The sequence below is a fragment of the Dermochelys coriacea genome, chromosome 1 (assembly GCF_009764565.3).
Source record: "Dermochelys coriacea isolate rDerCor1 chromosome 1, rDerCor1.pri.v4, whole genome shotgun sequence".
Classification (NCBI taxonomy): Eukaryota; Metazoa; Chordata; order Testudines; family Dermochelyidae; genus Dermochelys; species Dermochelys coriacea.
The window spans coordinates 5,933,140-5,954,537 of record NC_050068.2 but is presented as its reverse complement, the minus strand read 5'-3'; the positions used below and the strand labels follow the sequence as shown (position 1 = coordinate 5,954,537).

Sequence of the window (21,398 nt, the reverse complement as noted above, 5' to 3'; positions counted from 1 at the left end):
TGAAGTGAGCTGTAGCTCACGAAAGCTTATGCTCTAATAAATTTGTTAGTCTCTAAGGTGCCACAAGTCCTCCTTTTCTTTTTGCGAATACAGACTAACACGGCTGCTACTCTGAAATTTATTTGAGCATAAGCTTTCGTGTTTATGCTCAAATAAATTTGTTAGTCTCTAAGGTGCCACAAGTCCTCCTTTTCTTTTTGCAGATACAGACTAACACGGCTGCTACTCTGAAACTAAAGTCAGAGTATCTGTAAGCAGTTTAATTCCCGGGTTCAATTCCTGGCTCCTCCGCTGGCCTGCTGAAGCTGGGAATGGGTGACAGGGGATGGATCACTCGATGATTACCTGTTCTGTTCATTCCCTCTGGGAGAACCTAGCATTGACCATTGTCGGAAGACAGGATACTGGGCTAGATGGACCTTTGATCTGACCCAGTATGGCCACTATTATGTTCTTATGGGCTGCGGTTCTGCTACCCTTACTTCTACACTGCTGCTGGTGGCAGCACTGCCTTCAGAGCTGGGCAGCTGGAGAGTGGCAGCTGCTGGCCGGGATCCCAGCTCTGAAAGCAGAGCCACCACCAGCAGCAGTGCAGAAGTAAGGGTGGCATGGTATGATATTGCCACCCTTACTTCTGCACTGCTGCTGGCAGGGCACTGCCTTCAGAGCTGGTGCCCGTCCAACAGCCGACACTATCCACCTGCCCAGCTCTGAAGGCAGCACAGAAGTGACTGTGGCAATAACTGCCCTAAAATAACCTTGCGACCCCTGCAACTTCCTTTTGGCTCAGGACCCCCAATTTGAGAAATGCTGGTCTTCCTTGTGAAATCTGTACAGCATAGGGTAAAAGCACGCAAAAGACCGGATTTCACAGTCCATGACGTGTTTTTCAAAGACATGAATTTGGCAGGCCCCTACAAAGGAAAAGCCCAAGGTGGTGGAAGGGGGGAATAGACGAGGGAGGGAAGAGCAATGGAGGCAGAATTCTTTGCTCGTGAAAAGAAGCCACAATGTCGTCAGAAGGGCTCCCAGTCCACAGTGCTTCCTGCCAGGCCCGGACCCAAGCAGGAGGGGACATTCCTGTCCCCCACCCCATGACTCTGCCCTCAAGGGCCACAGCTACCCGCAGGGCCGCTGTGGCTTGCAGCGCCATGGGGCAGGCCAGCCCAGGGCTGCAGGGGCAGCGTGGGGCAGGCTCAGGGGCAGAGTGGGCAGGGGCAGCATGGGCCAGGCCCAGGGCTGTGGGCGCAAGGGCAGGAAGGCAGGGGCAGCAGAGGCAGCATGCAGGGGTGGCGTGGGTTAGGCCCGGGGCTGTGGGGGCCAGGGGCAGTGTGGGGCAAGCGGGCAGGGGAAGCGTGGACAGGAGGGCAGGGGCTGCGGGGGCAGGCCCAGGGCTGCAGGTGTAGGGGCAGTAGGGCAGGGCACCGTGGGGCAGACTCAGGGGCAGGCCTAGGGGCAAGGGCGGGCAGAGGCAGTGGGAGGCAGGCTCAGGGCTGCGGGTGTAGGGGCAGTAGGGCAGGCCACCGTGGGGCAGGGGCGGGGGCAGGCGCAGGGGCACCATGGGGCAGGCTCGGGGGCACCATGATGCAGGGGCGGGTAGGGGCACCGTGGGGCAGGCTCGGGGGCACCGTGGGGCAGGGACGGGCGGGGGCAGGCGCAGGGGCATCGTGGGGCAGGCTCGGGGGCACCATGAGGCGGGGCGGGTAGGGGCACCGTGGGGCAGGGGCGGGCGGGGGCAGGCGCAGGGGCACCGTGAGGCAGGGGCGGGTAGGGGCACCGTGGGGCAGGGGCGGGCGGGGGCAGGCGCAGGGGCATCGTGGGGCAGGCTCGGGGGCACCGTGAGGCAGGGGCAGGCTCGGGGGCACCATGGGGCAGGGGCAGGCGGGGGCAAGCGCAGGGGCACCGTGGGGCAGGCTTGGGGGCACCGTGGGGCAGGGCCGGGGGCAGGCACGGGGGGGCAGGGGCGGGGGCACTGTGGGGCAGGGGCACCGTGGGGCAGGTGCGGGGGCACCGTGGGGCCGGGGCGGGCGGGGGCAGGCTCGGGGGCACCGTGGGGCCGGGGCGGGCGGGGGCAGGCTCGGGGGCACCGTGGGGCCGGGGCGGGCGGGGGCAGGCTCGGGGGGGGCCGGGGCCGGGGCCGGGGCGGAGGCAGGCGGGCAGGGAGCAGGCGCCGGGCGGAGCGGGCGGCCCGGGAGGCGGAGCGCGGGGCGGTCCCGCAGCCGGCCGGAGCAGGACCGAAGGGGAAGCGGGTGAGCGGAGGCTCGGCGCAGCCCGCGGCGGGCCGGGGTACGAGGCCGCGCCGCCCGGGCCATCGGGGGGACCGGGGCGGGAGCCGCGGCGGCGGCGGCGGCCGAGGGGCCGGGCCCGGGCTCTGCGTGAGCTGGACCCGCCGGGTCTCAGCCTGCGGGAGGCCGCTGCACCCTTGGGCACGGGGGAAGGAGGGGAGCCCCCGGGGGGGCAGGAGCCGGGGGAGGGGTTGTGGGGCAGGCGGGGGGGCAGGATCTGGGGGGTATTGGGGGATAAGAGTTGGGGTGTGGCGGGGGAGCTGGGGCAGACAGTGGGGAGGGATTGTGGGGCAGGAGCCAGGGGAGGGGTTGTGGGGCAGGCGTGGGGGGGCAGGAGCCAGGGGAGGGGTTGTGGGAGGGCAGGATCTGGGGGGTATTGAGGGGCAGGAGCCAGGGGAAGGGTTGGGGGATAAGAGTTGGGGTGTGGCAGGGGAGCTGGGGAAGGGGTTGGGGGCAGGAGCTGGGGCAGGCAGTGGGGAGGGGTTGTGGGGCAGGAGCCAGGGGAGGGGTTGTGGGGGGGCAGGAGCTGAGGGGTGTTGAGGGGCAGGAGCCAGGGGAAGGGTTGGGGGATAAGAGTTGGGGTGTGGCGGGGGAGCTGGGGAAGGGGTTGGGGGCAGGAGCTGGGGCAGGCAGTGGGGAGGGGTTGTGGGGCAGGCGTGGGGGGGCAGGAGCCAGGGGAGGGGTTGTGGGGCAGGTGGGGGGGCAGGAGCTGAGGGGTGTTGAGGGGCAGGAGCCAGGGGAAGGGTTGGGGGATAAGAGTTGGGGTGTGGCGGGGGAGCTGGGGAAGAGGTTGGGGGCAGGAGCTGGGGCAGACAGTGGGGAGGGGTTGTGGGGGTAGGTGTGGAGGGGGGCAGGAGCCAGGGGACGGGTTATGAGGCAGGCGTGGGGGTGGGATGGGCAGGAGCCGGGGGAGGGGTTGGAAGACAGGCATGTGGGAGGACAGGATATGGGGGAGGGGTTGGGGGTAGAAGCTGGGGCAGGCAGTGGGGAGGGGGTTGGGGCAGGAATAGGGTTAGAGGGGGGAGCCGGTGTCTTCAAAGGAGAGTCACTGGGGTTTCTGTTTTGCCACCCCCCACGCTGGCTGAGGTGGGAGAACTTGGGCAGCAGCTTTTAGGAGAGCGCAGGCTGAGGGCTTGGGGACTCCACCTTCCTCCCCAAATGTGCTTGGTGGGGGCATGGTTGTGACCGTGATCGAACTCGGCGGGTGTGTGGCTGAATTTCGCTCTGAGTTTTGGGGCATACTTGCCCAAGGCCCAGGCAAAGACTGTGTCTCTCCCAGCTCTGGCGGCCACCCCAGGAGCTCAGAGGAAGGCGCTTCCACAGAGGAGTGTTCATGTGTGTCCTTCCTTCCTTCTCTCCCAGTAACTGGGGATGTTTGCTTAAAATGCAGACTACCCTGGTCTTTTACCAGAAGGGGCTGACAAAGGAGGTGACCACCCCAGTGGCTTCGGTCTGTGCGCGCAGGGACCAGTTGCCTGTCTCTGGGTTACAGGCCAGGATGACTGTGTCACCTCTGGCCTCCCTGCCTGAGTAGGAAAGGGACGCTCTGCTGCCATAGGGGAGCCTTAAACAATGAGTAGCTGAGTGTGAGTATGGAGATCCAAGCAATTGTTCATATTGTTTGTATTTAAGAACCAGCCCTGGGTATATGCAGGGTTCGAACGCAGGCTTTCAGGGTGAAAGGCTCTGGCACTGACCCTTTGTGACTTTGCCCACCTGCCCAGTCTGAGCTGATTTGAGCTACCAGAATACGTCGGTTGTAGCCATCACTTATACCTTATTGACTAACGGTATAGCCAGCTAATTGACTCTACTTGCGATTCAACACTGAGACTGTTTGAGAGAGCAAATAACCAAGCTCAACTAGAGTCATTGTCTAAAGACCAAAGCAGTACAGTATAGGAAAGAAAGAGTTAATACCACACCAGTACTTCCCAGGAAGCAAATTCTGACAGCATGTTCAGTTCGACTTATACAGACGGTGTGCTTCCGAAATGCCTCCTTAAACTAGCCATCTTTGATAGCATGGCTGTTTACAAGTCACAGCACTGTTTACGTCACTTGAAGTTTAATTAGTCAGCTTCATCTTTGGTGCCTCTCTCTACTTTCCCATCTTTGGTTTTGAATATTAAATTCCAAACATAAAAAGGCATGAAGATACACCTATGCAAAGCATTCACACACTTCTTACGTTCTTTCCTTCCATCACGTTGCTGATTTGGTTCATAGCACTTGTACATCTAGCTTTTGGCAGTTTTTGTATTTGTCGAAGCCCAGTGCCATGCTATATTTGTCCTGGGGCATTGTGAGATATATGCCTTAGCATGTGTGAGCAAGAATAAGCATAGTACAATTTAGCATGATTACCCAACACATACATATTCAATTAATACCACACATGTAATACCTATTAATATGGGGTGGGGGGAGTGTGTGTATATGTGACCATAATGCCTGGAGAGGCCTCACTGCGCGTGCTTCATCAGGCAACTGCAAAGAATGGGGTAGGCATTCCCCAAAAGTGGTGGTCCTTCCTAAATAATTAGATTTACCCAGTCAGTAACAAAACAGTTTCTATATTACCTTACTGGTTACCAAGAAGCCCAAAAATACAGTTTCCCTTAAGTAATTCAGCCCTGGGCTCCCACCCGGACAGCCAAGTCAAATGTGGTGAGGATTACTTAAAATCTTTTTCACCATATATAAAGTTCTACCAATCCCAAGAGATTAGACACATTACCCAGCGGATCAGTGAATATTTCAGATCTTACCCAAATACATGCTTCCAGCCAATTCTGATTAACTAAACTAAGGTTTATTAAAAAGGAAAAGAAGGAGTTATTGCGATTAAAGATCATTATGCATACAGATATGAGTATGCCAACATTTTTATGGCTGACTTAGAACAACGCTTCCTCAGCTCTCGTCCCCTAATGTCCCTACTCTACTTGCGCTACATTGATGACATCATCATCTGGACCTATTGGAAAAGCAGCCCTTGAGGAATTCCACCATGATTTCAACAATTTCCATCCCACCATCAACCTCAGCCTGGACCAGTCCACACAAGAGATCCACTTCCTGAACACTACGATGCTAATAAGCAATGGCCACAAAAACACCACCCTATACCAGAAACCTACTGACCGCTATGCCTACCTACATGCCTCTAGCTTTCACCCAGATCACACCACACGATCCATTGTCTACAGCCAAGCTCTACGATACAACCGCATTGGCTCCAACCCCCAGACAGAGAAAAACACCTACAAGATCTCTATCAAGCGTTCTTACAACTACAATACCCATCTGCTGAAGTGAAGAAAGAGATTGACGGAGCCAGAAGAGTACCCAGAAGTTACCTAGTACAGGACAGGCCCAACAAAGAAAATAACAGAACAACACTAGCCGTCACCTTCAGCCACCAACTAAAACCTCTCCAACGCATCATCAAGGATCTACAACCTATCCTGAAGGACGACCCATCATTCTCACAGATCTTGGGAGACAGGCCAGTCCTTGCTTACAGACAGCCCCCAACCTGAAGCAAATACTCACCAGCAACCACACACCACTCCACAGAACCACTAACCCAGGAACCTATCCTTGCAACAAAGCCTGTTGCCAACTGTGTCCATCTATCTATTTAGGGGACACCATCATAGGGCCTAATCACATCAGCCACACTATCAGAGGCTCGTTCACCTGCACATCTACCAATATGATATATGCCATCATGTGCCAGCAATGCCCCTCTGCCATGTACATTGTCCAAACTGGACAGTCTCTACATAAAAGAATAAATGGACAGAAATCAGACGTCAAGAATTATAACATTCAAAAACCAGTCGGAGAACACTTCAGTCTCTTTGGTCACTCGATTACAGACCTAAAAGTGGCAATTCTTCAACAAAAAAACTTCAAAAACAGACTCCAACAAGAGACTGCTGAATTGGAATGAATTTGCAAACTGGACATTGTTAACTTAGGCTTGAATAAAGACTGGGAGTGGATGGGTCATTACACAACGTAAAACTATTTCCCCATGTTTATTTCCCACCCCCCACTGTTTCTCAGACGTTCTTGTCAACTGCTGGAAATGGCCGACCTTGATTATCACTACAAAAGGTTTTTTCCCCCCTCGCTCTCCTGCTGGTAATAGCTCGCCTTACCTGATCACTCTCGTTACAGTGTGTATGGTAACACCCATTGTTTCATGTTCTCTGGGTATATAAATCTCCCCACTGTATTTTCCACTGAATGCATCCGATGAAGTGAGATGTAACTCACGAAAGCTTATGCTCAAATAAATTTGTTAGTCTCTAAGGTGCCACAAATGCTCCTTTTCTTTTTGTGGATACAGACTAACACGGCTGCTGCTCTGAAACAGATATGAGTATAATTCTTAAGTCAGTTTCATAGTAGAGATGGTGAGCTGCCTGTGTAGAAAGTTCTTCCAGAATTAATACCATAGCCTATAGACCAATAGGCAGTCCGTGTATAGAATTGGTTCAAATCCTTCCATAAGAATTTGCAGGGACAGTCCAGGGTACCTGAAGACCTAATCTTGCAGCTTGAACTTCCCCTGACAAAGTTTAAGTAGATGTGAGACGACAGGATCCTAGAGTTCTTTTATAGATCTCTGGCAGGTTACGATAGCCTCTTGACAGCAGATAATACAGCGGACCTTCCTTGGATGAAGAATAGATAATACACATGGTTACTTTGAAGTCAATTCCTATTTGCTATGTATACACAGGTAATTAGTTGCATTGATTAGCATAATGCAATTGACCGTTCAAAGGTTCACAGGTAGTTTGCTACAAACTTCAAAGAGAAATAAAGACCATATTACACCACATGTTTCATCTAATTGCTAATATTCCCTTTTGCTCTCTGTATCAATAGAATATAATAACAAAATGTTGCAGACAGGAACTGATGTTTAGCGCCTACATGCTAATTAGATCACACTGTTAAACTCCTAACAGTTTAACTCTGACAAAGACGGTTAGTACTTACTTCTAATTCTCTGACAATATCAGTTTGCTTTTCAAAGGATTTAGTCCACTTATGTGGCTTTGATAATTATCTACAAGAAATGGTCCTGTTTACCATTTCAGTACTTCTCTAATATATTCTTAAAAGTTGATCTGGGTCACTTTAGCCTGCTGGTTGCTTAACCCTTTCTGGCTCAGTGTCACAGTACATAACTTATCTGTATTGGCTAACAGCCTATTACAGTTGTATGCATTTTACCCTCTAAAGTGCTCTTGGAGATGATTGTTGCAGTAGTAGAAAGGACATTCTTCAAATAGTTGCTTCTTGCTTTCAGGTCCAGCAACATGTTTCAGATGCCATTACCTCTGGATCGAGATGGGATCGTCTTCCGGCTCCGCTTTACCACCCTGGCTGTCGGGACCGTGTGTTGCCCGCTGTTTGGATTCCTTTTCTGCGTGATCTGGTCTGTGTTGTTCCACTTCCAGGAAACGACAGCTACTCACTGTGGTGTACGTTCCTTCAGCTTGGTAGAGAACTTAAAGGGACCCACTAGACCCTGAGAGCAAAATCTGTTAAAGAAGTGATTTCTGAAAGAATGGCAGTGTTGTCTAGTGAGTAGAGTAGGAGACCTGGGCATCAGGAGTCCTGTGTTTTATTCCTGGCTTCCCCGGACCTCAATAGGTGCTGTGTGAACCTGAGCAAGTTACTTTCTTTCTCTGTGCCTCAATTTCCTGATGTGGGAGCTAGGGATAGAACTTGCCCTTGTTAAGCACTCCAACATCTTAGAGAGCTGTAAATTGACCAATTCTCATACAAAATCCCAATGCCTCTTCAACAAACTCTCCTTTTTCTCCCAGGTCCCCAATTACCTCCCCTCCATCAGTGCCGCGATTGGCAGCGAGACCCCTCAGCGCTACGTGTGGCGTTTCTGCATTGGCCTCCACTCGGCACCCCGCTTCTTGGTGGCCATAGCGTACCGGAACCAGTACCACAGCTGTCGCTGCATGCACCCTCGCTACCCACGGCTGTGCCGCATCAACTTCACCCTCAACGTGCTCGAAAACCTCGCTCTCCTTTTGCTGACGTACGTGTCTTCCTCGGAAAACTATGGTAGGTTTCTACAGTGTGCTGTGCTGATTCTCTGGGTCATAACCATTGGGGTTCTGCACAGTCATGAGTCACTTAATTACAGGGGGTGCTTATTTAGTGCTTATTTTTGGGATCATCGGTTCAGGAAAAAATCAATAAAAATGCACACATTCCATTAAAATCCATGGTCCCTGTATTAATAAAAATACTTGGGACTTGTATGTAGCAAGTGTTAACTAATTGATCCTCATGGTAGGGACGTGACATGGCCAAGATCACAGAGGAGGTCAGCGTTAGAGCTGGAATTGGAATTTAGGACTTCTTTGCTCAAAGTTGTGCACTCAGGCTGTGTGTCCCACTCTGCCACTTTGCCCCATTGCCATAAGAAACACTACAGTCCAGGTTGAGTCTGGCTTGCCTTCTAACTGCTTCTTTAGTTGCTTATAACTTTACCTCCGATAATTTCCTGTGTTTGGTCTCAAGGAAGGTGCTCTCAGGGATTGGTAACTGGTTAAAAGGCAGGAAACAAATGGTAGGAATAAATGGTTAGTTTTCAGAATGGAGAGAGGTAAATAGTGGTGTCCCCCCTGGGTCTGTACTAAGACCCGTCCTATTCCACATATTCATAAATGATCTGGAAAAAGGCATAAACTGTGAGGTGGCAAAATTTGCAGATGATACAAAACTACTCAAGATAGTTACGTCCCAGGCAGACTGTGAAGAGCTACAAAAGGATCCCGCAAAACTGGGTGACTGGGCAACAAAATGGCAGATGACATTCAGTGTTGATAAATGCAAAGTAATGCACGTTGGAAAACATAATCCCAACTATACTTATAAAATGATGGGGTCTAAATTAGCGGTTACCAGTCAAGAAAGAGCTCTTGGCGTCATTGTGGATAGTTCTCTGAAAACATCCACTCCATGTGCAGCAGCAGTCAAAAAAACTAACAGAATGTTGGGAATCATTAAGAAAGGGATAGATAATAAGGCAGAAAATATCATATTGCCTCTATATAAATCCATGGTACGCCCACATCTTGAATACTGTGTGCAGATGTGGTTGCCCCATCTCAAAAAAGATATATTGGACTTGGAAAAGGTTCAGAAAAGGGCAACAAAAATGATTAGACATATGCAACAGCTTCTGTATGAGGAGTGATTAATAAGACTTGGACTTTTCAGCTTGGAAAAGAGACGACTAAGGGGGGATATGATAGAGGTCTATAAAATCATGACAGGTGTGGAGAAAGTAAATCAGGAAGTGTTATTTACTCCTCCTCATACCACAAGAACTAGGGGTCACCAAATGAAATTAATAGGCAGCAGGTTTAAAACAAACTAAAGGAAATATTTTTTCACACAACACACAGTCAACCTGCAGAACTCTTTGCCAGAGGATGCTGTGAAGGCCAAGACAACAACAGGGTTCAAAAAAGAACTAGATAAGTTCATGGAGCATAAGTTCATCAATGGCTATTAGCCAGGATGGGCAGGGATGGTGTCCCTAGCCTCTGTTTGCCAGAAGCTGAGAATGGACAACGGGATGGATCACTTGATGATTTCCTGTTCTGTTCATTCCCTCTGGGGCACCTGGCATTGGCCACTGTCCAAAGATAGAATACTGGGCTAGATGGATTTTTGGTCTGACCCAGTTTGGCCTTTCTTATGGAAGGTGAAGTTCTTGATTTTAAGTTGAAGCAAACTGTGAGGTCATTTTGTGTGTGTGCGTGTGGGGGGTGGTATCTGTGCATGGTGGGCTAGGAGATGCGCTTCTCCCATCTGTTTGCAACTGGGTAAAAATATGTGCAGTTGGGTAACTCGGTTTAGTTAGCGTGGTTTAATTTTCAGGTGTCGAGACAGACTAGTGCAGTTGTAGGCTGAATGACAACCCTGTAAGAATGGCATGATGGGCCTTTGTGTGTCTAGCATTTGTTTGTGTCAGTTTTTCTAGCTGTCAGCCTGGGATCTCAGAGACAAGCTGAGTTCTTTCTGACTTGCATGTTTGCCCCAGTAATAAAGATTCTGCAAGTCAATTTCAGGCCTCAGTTACACCTGTGATAACCCGGTGGGCCCAGTTCATCCCTGGTGACTTCAGTGGAGTTCCACCAGTGAAACCAGCCGATTGCTTTCAACTGGGTCAAATAGGTGGAGGTGGCCGGCTATTGGAAGGTAGTTGTGGTGGTGCGTGACCCAGACTGGAATGGGACGGACTGTGGCATAGCTGCCTGCAGATGGCAGTGGAAGCAGGAGGACGGAAAGCGGGTTTCACTGATTGCTTGTGGGAAGAAGGTGCCATTTCTGTACAGGCAACTTTCCAAGTAGAAGCCCTGGTATGAGGCAGCAAGCAGGGCCAGGGAAACAGAGAGCAGCTGTCCTGCTGGGAGTCAGATCGGGGTCTCTGGTGCCTTGACTTGGTGGTGATGAGGTCCCGGCCTCAGTTTGCTGGGGACTGGTGATATTGCCAGGAAGGCTCAGTGGCCAGTTGGCACTTGGCCATAGACATCCGGTGTAGTGGGGAGGAAACCGGTGATGATTACACGTCAGGGAGGCAACCCCCAGTCCACTGAACTCAATGGGTTGTTTCATATTGATTTCAAAGGGGCCAGGATTTCCCAGCAGGTACAGGTGATAGAACAGGGCAACCTGTGCCCTGGCTTGGTGTCGAGTGGGTGTGTGAAAAGACAGCGTCTTGCTATGCCGCCCCTGTCGGTGTGCAGGACAAACAGCTCAGGAGGGTGGGAGATGCAGCACCTTTTAAGCTCTCAATGTCTCGCAGCCTCCTGCTAGTCGCTTGTCTTCCTACACATGCCCTCTGCCAGTTTGCCAGATACTCTGGTTCTGCTCACCCACTCGTTGCTGGGTTGGTGCTATTTACAGGACCTTGTCCCTTGCTGCACTAGCCTGGAACCCCTGTTCACCTCCTCACTGAATCAGGTCCAGACGCGTCTATTCAGGCACTGGGCATTTTTAATGCCAGCTGTCATGGTTCACCTGTATTTCCCCCTCCGTGATCCAGCGCGGGCATCCCCTCTCAGGCTTCCAGCTCCTCAGCCATCACCTCTCTGGGGTGGAGACCTGCGTCTTTCTCCCTCCTGACCAAGGCATTTCCAGGCTGCACAGGTCCCTGCCTAAGCTGTGAATACCCCAGCGAGACAGACCGCCTCGGCAGGCTTGCTTTGCCTTCTCCTCAGAGGCTGTGAACAGTGAAGTTCCCGCACAGCTCTTGGGAAGCAAGTTCATTGATGCCTAAGGTGGAGGCACTACAGAGAAAACGTTAAAAACAAGCGACAAACCTGCACCAGGGTGGGCAAACTTTTTGGCCCGATGGCCACATCTGGATGGGGAAATTGCATGCAGGGCCATGAATGTAGGACTGGAACAGGGGGTTGGGGTGCGGGATGTGGGAGGGGGTGTGGTGTGCAGGAAGGTGCTTACGGCAAGGGGTTGGGGCAGAGGAGGGGTGTGGGGTGTACAAGGGGGCTCAGGGCAGGGGGTTGGGGTGCAGGAGGGGTGTAGGGTGCAGCAGGGGGCTCAGGGCAGGGAGTTGGGGTGGAGGTGGAGAGGTGTGGTAGGAGGTTGGGGTGCAGGGTTCAGGAGGGGTGCAGGGTATGGGCTCCGGCTCAGCACTGCTTAACTGGAGTGGCTCCGGGGTGTTAGCGGCACCACATCCCTGTGGCCCCTGTGGGAGAGGAGGGCAGAGGGCTCTGCACGCTGCCCCTGCCTGTGGTTACCTCCCCTGAAGTTCCCCTTGGCTGTGGTCCCCATTCCTGGCCAATGGGAGCTGCGCAGGGCAGTGCCTGGAGGCAAGGGCAGCGCACGGAGCTGTCTGCCCCACCTGCCCCAGGGACTGCAGGGACATGGTGCTGGCCACTTCCGGGAGTGGCGCAGTGCCTGTGGCGCCATGGGGGTGGCAATCCTGCGGGCCGGATCCAAAGCCCTGATGGGCCAGATCCAGCCCACGAGCCATAGTTTGCCCACCCCTGACCTACACGCTTGCTAATAAGCTCTCCCCAGCTCCAGCAAGGGCTCTGGCAGGTGGTCAGTCCTTCAAAGCATCAAGACGGTTTTCTGTGCTCACAAGTTCATTACAGCTGTTAGCTCAGAACAGGCACCACCCAGAATCTGAGTCACTTCTTCATACCCTCTTTGATGTGTCCTCATGGACCAGACGCTGCTTCAGCTCACCCAGCTGTGTTCCTGCGGCACCAGAGGGAGTACGTTTGCAGACTCCTCCACCTGGAGAGTTCCTGGGAAACCCACGTAGCTTTCAAACTTCACATCATTTTCAATTAGTCCTTTGAAGCTCATAGCACTTCTCAGGGTTTACATTAGTCGAGTCTGCTCCCAAGAGACATTACACATAATCTCACAATAAGACATAAATATTTGCCCATTTTTAATACAGTGAACTCCTAAGATATTTAAACTTAATTTTCTACGATTTGTCCAGGATATTGCAGGAAATCACCATCAGTCGCATCAATGAATTTGTTTGAAGTGTTGTAGCCAGGTTAGTCCCAGGATACCAAAGATACAGAGTAGTTGAGGTAATAGATTTTACTGTACCAGCTTCACACAATGCACAGTCTACCTGTGGAACTCTTTGCTGGAGGATGCTGTAAAGGCCAAGACTATAACAGGGTTCAAAAAAGGATTAGATCTGTTTATGGAGGATAGGTCCATCAGTGGCTGTTATCCAGGATGAACAGGGATGGTGTCCCTAACCTCTGTTTGCCAGACGCTGGGAATGGGTGACAGGGGATGGTTCACTTGATGATTCCCTGTTCTGTTCATTCCCTCTGGGGAACCTGGCACTGGCCACAGTCAGAAGACAGGACACTGGGCTAGATGGACCTTTGGTCTGACCCAGTGTGGCCATTCTAACGTTCTGTTGGTGGAAGATGCAAGCTTTTGAGCTACACAGAGCTCTTTTCCAGGTCTGGGGAAGGAAATCGGAGCGTGTGAGCTAAATAGGAGTTGGGATAGATTGTTCAGCATAAGGGGTAACAATTGCAAACCAACTGCTGAAATATTGCAATGAGCCTGTTTATGTCATCCTTAGGTCATAAGTCTGAATCTAGCCCCAGGTGGCAGTGACGGAAAGTCCTTACCTCCTGATGGCTGTTAGGTGGCCTATCTAAAATGGGTTGGTTGGATCTCGGTGCAGTGCTTTGTGGGCAAAAACCCAGGCAACAAACACCTCCAAAATGAGGCGTTAATTGGCCCTCTTGCTGGAAGTCTCTGCAGAGGGCCAAGGCCTGAATGGGCCCTGCAAACTGAACGCCCCTCTCAATCCTACAGGCTCCCTCCCCAGGCCAGGTTTGATATGCATTATGTCTCTGGATACAGGGCTTGTCACGCTAGCCCTGTTCGCTGTGCTCCTCTTCCAAGGTTGGGAAGAAAGCTATTTAGATTTAGACCTTCAAAGCTGGCAAGTTCCTGAAATGGGGAGCAGGGGATTTGCCAAGTTTGGGGAAAAGTGGTTGAGAAAGAAGGTATAAAGGTGTGAGAATGGGTCTGAATGTTCCCCTCCCTGATCTTCACTAATGCGTGGTTATCCTGGGGCAAGCAGGAACAGAACCGACTAGCCACCCTGACGTAAATTGTGCTATTCCCTAGAACACCCTCCTCAGCTTACCAACCCAGTGCATCAGTGTCTGGTCCTCAAGGCACTGGGACTGGCGAATGCCCCAAAGAGTTCAGTGACTCATAGATGGATTCTGGTGCCCTAAAGTGCATTGATGCATTTACTTCCTTGAGGCCTCCCTGCGTCTGAACGTGCCACCAGTAACCTTCTGAACAGGCTCGCCCACCACATTAAAAGATTCTTTCGAGGGCCCAGTCAGTCTCCATCCGCTGCAGAACCCATGGAACAGACATTCCCCCCAGATCTTACGTCCTCTGTTTCTTGCCCAGAGTGCATTGTGAGTATTGGACTGGAAGTCCTGGGAGCATATTGGCATATGTGAGCAAGGTTTGGGGTACAGGGTAAAGTTCATACCAGTTCTCCCAGCCCCGTTATTATGGGCTGACGACCTTAGCATTGACCAGCTCCCTTGTTTCCACTGAAATGAAAACGGGCTTCATTTGACAGTCTCTGGCAAGGGATCTCCAAGGTTATTTTTCACGATGAATTCGCTGTTTATCACCACCCCCTGCCAGACTTCTTTTACCCTGAAATAAGACACCCACCTTCTTTTGTTATTGTAGGGTTGCTTGTAAGTGCAAGGCTGCGGATGCTGCTTGGTGGATGAGTTTGTGGGAAAGGGTTGTGATCTTTTTTCTCAATTTGAACCATTTATTTTAAAATGACCCACCCAGAATCACACGGGCTTCTCAATGGGGGTGAGAACACCTTTAGTTCCTCTGCCCGGATTGGCAAGTTCCTCTAAAGAGGTCAGAGGTTACGTCTCTGTCCTGACTCAAAATCTATGTACAGTCAGTGACCCAAAGAGAGTCTCGCTGTTATTAACAAGAATAATAACTGCTCATTATCTGTCTGTGGTTAGATCAAGGGGCTGGGAGCCTGGAATCCAGGCTTCTCTTCCTAGTTCTGCCTCTGACTCACTGTGGAAGTGACCCAACGTCTCTGTGCCTCAGTTTCCCCTCTGTAGAATGGAGATAATGACACTGACATGTAAAGCATGTCAGGCTAAATGCAAAGGTGCATGGCAGTCATCTGGTAATGACCCTTTGGCCTTGTCTGGCACCTTCCTGTTCAGGCTGTGAACATGCTTTATGCATGTGAAAGAATACGGCCTCCCATTCCCCCTGTGAGGAGGGGAGTGACATTGTCCCTGCTGTATAGATGGGGACAATGACTATGTGAAGATGTGGCCAGGTGGCTCTGCGTCCTGCCCTGTCTGCAGGCATCGCCCCTACAGCTCCCATTAGCTGCAGTTCCCGACCAATGGGAGATGCAGGGGTGGCACTTGGGGCAGGGGCAGCACACGCAGCCCCCTGGCTGCCCCTACGTGTAGGAGCCGGAGGGGGGACATGCTGCTGTTTCCGGGAACCTCGGCATACGTGCCCGGAGCGCTCTTTGACCCCGCTCCCTGGCTGGAGAGCAGGAGCAGGGCAAGCCCTAGACGCTGCTCGCCAGCAAGAGCTTGAGGGCCAGTTTAAACCATCTGGAGGGCTGGATGTGGCCCCCAGGCCGTAGCTTGCCCACCACTGTTCTAAGCCCTGCGGGGTGCTCTCCTTCCTACTCTGTGCACACTGAGAGCACGCCCCAAAAAGGCAATGGAGTGATGTCACATGGCTGGCCCCTGATTCCCTGGCTTGTTAGTGGCAGCACCATGAATAGAGCCCCAGAGCTTTGGGTCCCGGGTCACTACTAGGCAGTACTGACCCAGCTCCTCTAAGCCTCCCAGCAGGGGTCTTGTAAAGCACGCTGCCTTCTCCTTGCTGTGGCCTTGCTGTGGCCTCCCCTGCATTCCTCAGGCAGCTCTCTTTGGCTCATTTCCATGCTCCGCATTAACGGGAAACCTGTTGTCTTGTCGATGCAGCAATCCACGAAAACGCCTTCATCCTCTTTATCACCTCGGCCCTGGGCCACATGCTCCTGACTTGCATTCTGTGGCGGATGGCTAAGAAAAACACAGTAAGTCCCGAGGTACGGTAACCTTCCCTTCTCTACTGTCACTGCTCTTTTCTTGGGTGGGCTGGGGGCGCATAGCTGGGGGCATATGGCTTTGTGTCTGTCTCTTGTGAGCATGAAAGCGCCCTGACGGGGCAGGAGCAACTTTAGGGGGTAAAACAGACCGAGGGGAAAGATGATGACTGAAAAATGTGTGATGGACCAGTTAACCAAAAGGAATTGAGCGTTCATCGGCACACGGGCAGCTCTGAAGGCTTTGATTTCCTACTTGCTTCTCTGAAAACGTGTCCCGGGGTTAGAGTTGGAACCAAAACCAGTAGCTGGTTAAGGCCTCTTCTGTGACACTGCTTTCCCTGACCCGGTACGCTTGGTTGACGGAGCGCCTGCATTGGAATCTGGACTCTAGTTGCTTGGTTGCCTTGCGGGCTGGGAGCTCGTGTTTTGTGGAAGAGCGAAGACATCTGGTCTTGCAAGCAAACTGGAAACGAATTCATTTCATTATTAATACACACCAGCAGGGGGCGGTATTAGCCACACTAGTTTTTCTACATTAAAGTATTTCGCACAGCCTTTCCTCCAAGATCTCCAAGCTATTTACTGTCCCTCTGTAATCCTCTCGGCGCCCTGCAAAGGGGGTTTATTCCCCTTTTTCTAGGCTGGTAAACTGAGGCACACAGGGGTTAAGTGACTCCTCTGTCATATAGCACGTCAGAAATCGAACACGGGAGTCCTGACTCTCAGTCCACTGCTCCAAGCACTGGACAGGCTCCTACTTCCGCTCCCTGCTCTGGAAAGAGTAGGGCTGCTGGTTTCCAGCATGCTGATAGTTTAACCTGCGTTGGGTTGTTTGAGTAGTGGGAGGGCAAATGCTGGTTCTGGAGCACTAGAGGAGCTTTGTTCGCTAGCCTCTGGGTCCAGCTTTTAGGCTCTTTATTTTTTAGGCTAAGCCTTTGCACATTCCCAGATCTTTCTGGATCTCAGTGCTCCCTAACTCCCCAGCTCCTGCTGTCATCTTCCTGTTTCCCTTCTCCCTCTGGTGCCCACTGGACAGATGCTCCATGTGACAATGGGAGCCAGCTGAGGTCACTCAATTAGGGTGAGCTGCAAACAGAACGAGGCAGACAAATCCCAAACGCTGGTGGATATTCCAGTACTTAGATTTACCCAGCCAGCACAAAACTGCTTCTATAGCACCTCCCTGGTTACTCAGCAGTCCAAATAATGCAGTTCCCTTAAAGTGCCCAGCCTCAGGCCTCCCTCCAGACTCGCATGTCAGATATGATGATGATTACTGAAAATCTTATCTCGTCCTATAAAAGGAAAGGTTCTTCCAGCCCCAAAGAATCAGCCACACAGCCAGCTCCAATTATAACTTAGATCTTACCCAGAATACACGCTTATAACCAATTCTTATTCACTAAGCTAAAATTTATTAAAAAAGAAAAGAGAGAGTGTGTTGGTTAAAAGATCAATACACATACAGACTTGAATTCAATTCTTGAGGTTCAGATACATAGCAGAGATGAGCTTGTAGTTGCCAAAATTCCTTTTAGAAATAGTCCATAGGTTATAGTCCAATGTCCATATTGAGGGTGACTCCAGTCAGTGACTTGGGATCTCAATCCTTATGGCTTAAGTTTTCCCCCTCTTGAAACCCAGAGCAGATCTGAGATAAAATAGGATAGTGTCCCCAGGTTTTTATACATTTTCCAGCAGCCTCTTGGTCTGAGAAAGGTTTCAGAGTAGCAGCCTGTCTCCCAAACACCCTGGCATTTAGCGTAGTGTAATTTATCCATTAAACAGTTCATATACAGTTTATCACAACAAAGCGACATATAGACAATAATGCTATTTCACTCAAGTGTCATCATAAATGTTAATATTCCTTTTTTGATCTTTGAATCAAAGCTATAGTAATAGACAAAACTTGTTTGCTTATATCACAAGACCTGAGCAAACAGCTACCCTTCTGTCTCTAACAATGCCGGCTTGCATTTCAAAGCTCTGTTCATTTACATCTCTTCCTAACTAGTCTTTAAAGTTCGGCCCTGGGTCAGGTCAGTCTGTGAGTTAATTAACTCTTTCTGGCCCTGTGTCACCTTTCAGTGAGAGATTGTAGTACACTCTTAACGTCACACCCCATCCCAGAAATCCTGCTCACACCCCATCCTAGAAATCCCAGATTGCCCTGTCATTGGCAGCCTCAGCTGCAGGGCAGGGAGACCTGGAGCTATGCCCAGGAATTCAGCCCCTCTCTCTGGGTCATGGCTGAGGCATGCTGACCACAGGAGAAGCTTGCACTACAGCTGCAAAGTCGGTGCCTTCGGGCTCTGGGGCTGTCAGTGTGACCCCTTTCACCCAGCAGTGAAATTGACAAAGGCTTAGGCCAGGTCTGCACTACAAAATTATGTCGACTTACCGTACGTCAGCACACAGCCACCACACTTACTAAATCGCACATGTGTGTGTGTGCTTGGCGTCTTGTGTCAACGGTGCGCATCCTCACCAGTCACGCTGGTATCGGTTGTACTGTCAGTGTGAGGCATTGTGGGATGGCTCCTGAAAGCCAGTAACGGTCGCTGTAAGCCACGCAGCGACTACACTGACACTGCATCGACCCGATGACATATCCACCATGACTCTGTGCTGCTCGGGGAGGTGGTGTTATTATGTCGGCATAGAGAGACACTTGCATCAGCGGGAGAGATTAATAAGACAGGGATTTTTCAGCTTGGAAAAGAGACAACTAAGGGGGGATATGATAGAGGTCTATAAAATCATGACAGGTGTGGAGAAAGTAAATCAGGAAGGAAGGGTTATTTACTCCTTCTCATAACACAAGAACTAGGGGTCACCAAATGAAATTAATCGGCAGCAGGTTTAAAACGAATAAAAGGAAGTATTTCTTCACACAACGCACAGTCAACCTGTGGAACTCCTTGCCAGAGGATGTTGTGAAGACCAAGACTATAACAGAGTTCAAAAAAGAACTACATAAGTTCATGGAGGATAGGTCCATCAATGGCTATTAACCACAATGGGCAAGGAAGGTATCTCTAGTCTCTGTTTGCCAGAAGCTGGGAATGGGCGACAGGGGATGGTTCACTTGATGATTCCCTGTTCTGTTCATTCCCTCTGGGGCACCTGGCATTGGCCACTGTCAGAAGACAGGATACTGGGCTAGATGGACCTTTGGTCTGACCCAGTGTGGCTGTTCTTAAGTGAAGACACTTCCACAGCTAGGTCAATGCAAGGCAGCTTATGTCACCCTCACCACAAAGTGTAGACCAGGCCTTAGAAACCAGCATCTGCCTGTGGTGGGAAATGGTGCCTTGAGTCCATGGAGAGTTGACAAGTCACATGGTCTTCGGGTGGCCATTGTCACATGGTACGCAGGCCCCCGTAAGGCCATTGGGCACAGCTTCAGCAGATCTTGGACTCGCAGCCCCCTACCAGGGAGGTGGGCTCGCTGCGCACAGGTGAAATAATCCAATCTAACACCCTGAACGGGCCACCTCTTCCTGCAACACCCCTCTCAGACTCTCACCTGCATATTGGCAGAGGTTTTCCAAATGACTTGACTATTTTAGCTGACTCATTTCAAGCGAGTGCTTGAAGAACAAAGCTCCAGCTAGTGAGGACTAAAGCTCCCGTCTGTTGGGGTTGGCTGCAGGTTGCCCGATGGCACCATCTGTCAGGGATGGTCTAGGTATACTTAATCCCACCTCGGCATGGGGGGATAGACTAGATCAGGGTTTCTCAACCCCTGGGTGGCAATTTAAAACTGGGTCACCATGGTGTGTCAAAGGGTTACGTGGGAGGCCCTGGAGGTGTTGCAGAGCTCCCCTGCCCCACAGCAGCAGCTCCTGCAGCTCTGGCCCTTCAGGACTCAGCTCCCCGCTCTGGCCATTGCGACCTGATGCATTGGGTCCTGGCACCACTCAGGTTTGGCCCAACCACCCTTCCATCATCATGGCGCAGGGCCAACTGGGCCAAATATGAATGAGTGGCACTGTCAGGGGGGCTGGGCCAAAGCTGAGTGGCACGGCAACCCCAGAGGTCACGACGCCCAGAGCTGGGAGCAAAGCCCCGCGGGACAGGAGCTGCAGTACACACGGTGTATATATCTAGTATGTGTTACGTTAATGTGTACGTTCTATATTGTGGGTAAGAAATACTTAGTAAGCCAGATACTTTTTGCACTGTGGCTATTGAGTGGGTGGCGAGAGGCCATTTTACAAATGGGTTCTGAGCCCACAAAGGTAGCGAATCACTGGACTAGATGACCTCTGGAGTCCTGGCAGCCCTATGTTTCTCTGATTTGATGGTTGGGAATCCCTGAACATTGGGAATGTTGGTCTATAGAGCATGTTATAACTTTTAACCATAACAGAAAACATGTGCATCGAGGTAAAGGCATCAGATTGTAACGTGATGACAAATCAGCCCCAGCATAAACACCACTTCTCGCTTCTGGGGTGAAAAAAACGAGAGAGAGAGAGATCCTTGTAGCCTTGGGGGAAATTCCCTAAGCTGGGAAGGAGACCAGGAATTCAGATCTGTCCAGGGTTTGCGTGAGAGTGTATGGTTGCTGAAGCTGGGGAACATCCTGGTTTTTTTCTGCTTGAGATGGCAGCCGAAGTCTTACAAAGCGTTGAAGTGTGTTATGGACAGTTTTGTAGCAATATAATGGGGGAAAGGAATGCATGGGGCGTCCAGCCGCAGCCTTCACTGCCACCGAACATCGATTTTGTTGGCCGATAGTCTGTGAATTCAACCCAGGTTTTCAGCGTCCCCAGGTAACATCTCATCCGGGTGCTACCCTGGTCTAACCAGGGTGTTGCCCAGTGTTACCCCTGCCTGCAGGGGGCTGTGCCTGCCTGGCAGGGCTGCTCCTCCAGAGCCCGCGTTGTGAAACCTGAATCTGCCAAGTCACCCGATCGGCCGTTTCATTAGGTCCTTCCAAGAAGATTAGGAAACTCGGTGGGAGGTGGCTTATGCTGCTCTCCCCGTGTATGTGCGAGGTGGGGATGATGGCATTCCTTACACCACTCCTGATCCTTCTCCCTTGCCCCTCATCTACCCCTCTCTTTTACACCCCTCATTCCCTCCTAGGGGGAAGAACTCAGGATCAAAGGAGTTCAGAATCGAGTCTCCTTATTCCTGAGAGCCCAGCAATGTCTTTGTCATTGTCCATCTCCAGTCCTAGTAAACAGAGCTTCTGCCACGACCTCTGGCAACACCCAAGTGGCCGTACCCTCAGGGACACGCTAGGGCTGCCTACCTGACCTCTCATTGCAGAGCAGGTTGCTTATTCTCTGTGCGCACGTGTAGGTGTGATGTGCCGTGCAACCCTCTGGGGACACCCCAAGCCACAGCAAGGCCAGGCCTGCACAGATCTTTCCACAAACATAACCTTA

The 21,398-nt window shown here is 51.5% G+C and overlaps 1 protein-coding gene across 4 annotated transcripts in view; it reads left to right on the top strand.

Moving 5' to 3' along the window:
• The first annotated feature begins 2,166 nt into the window (after positions 1-2,166).
• PGAP2 (post-GPI attachment to proteins 2) overlaps positions 2,167-21,398 on the top strand; it is a 34,286-nt gene continuing 15,054 nt past the window's right edge. For 2 of the 4 annotated variants that reach the window (XM_038387804.2, XM_043503980.1), the window contains exons 1-4: positions 2,169-2,249; positions 7,621-7,795; positions 8,144-8,396; positions 15,887-15,981. In XM_038387804.2, coding sequence (XP_038243732.1) covers positions 7,631-7,795; positions 8,144-8,396; positions 15,887-15,981 — 513 coding nt within the window. In that variant the 5' untranslated portion in view covers positions 2,169-2,249; positions 7,621-7,630. Of the gene's footprint in view, positions 2,287-7,620; positions 7,796-8,143; positions 8,397-15,886; positions 15,994-21,398 lie in introns of all 4 variants that reach the window. The other 2 variants (XM_038387802.2, XM_038387801.2) reach the window with 2 other exon arrangements.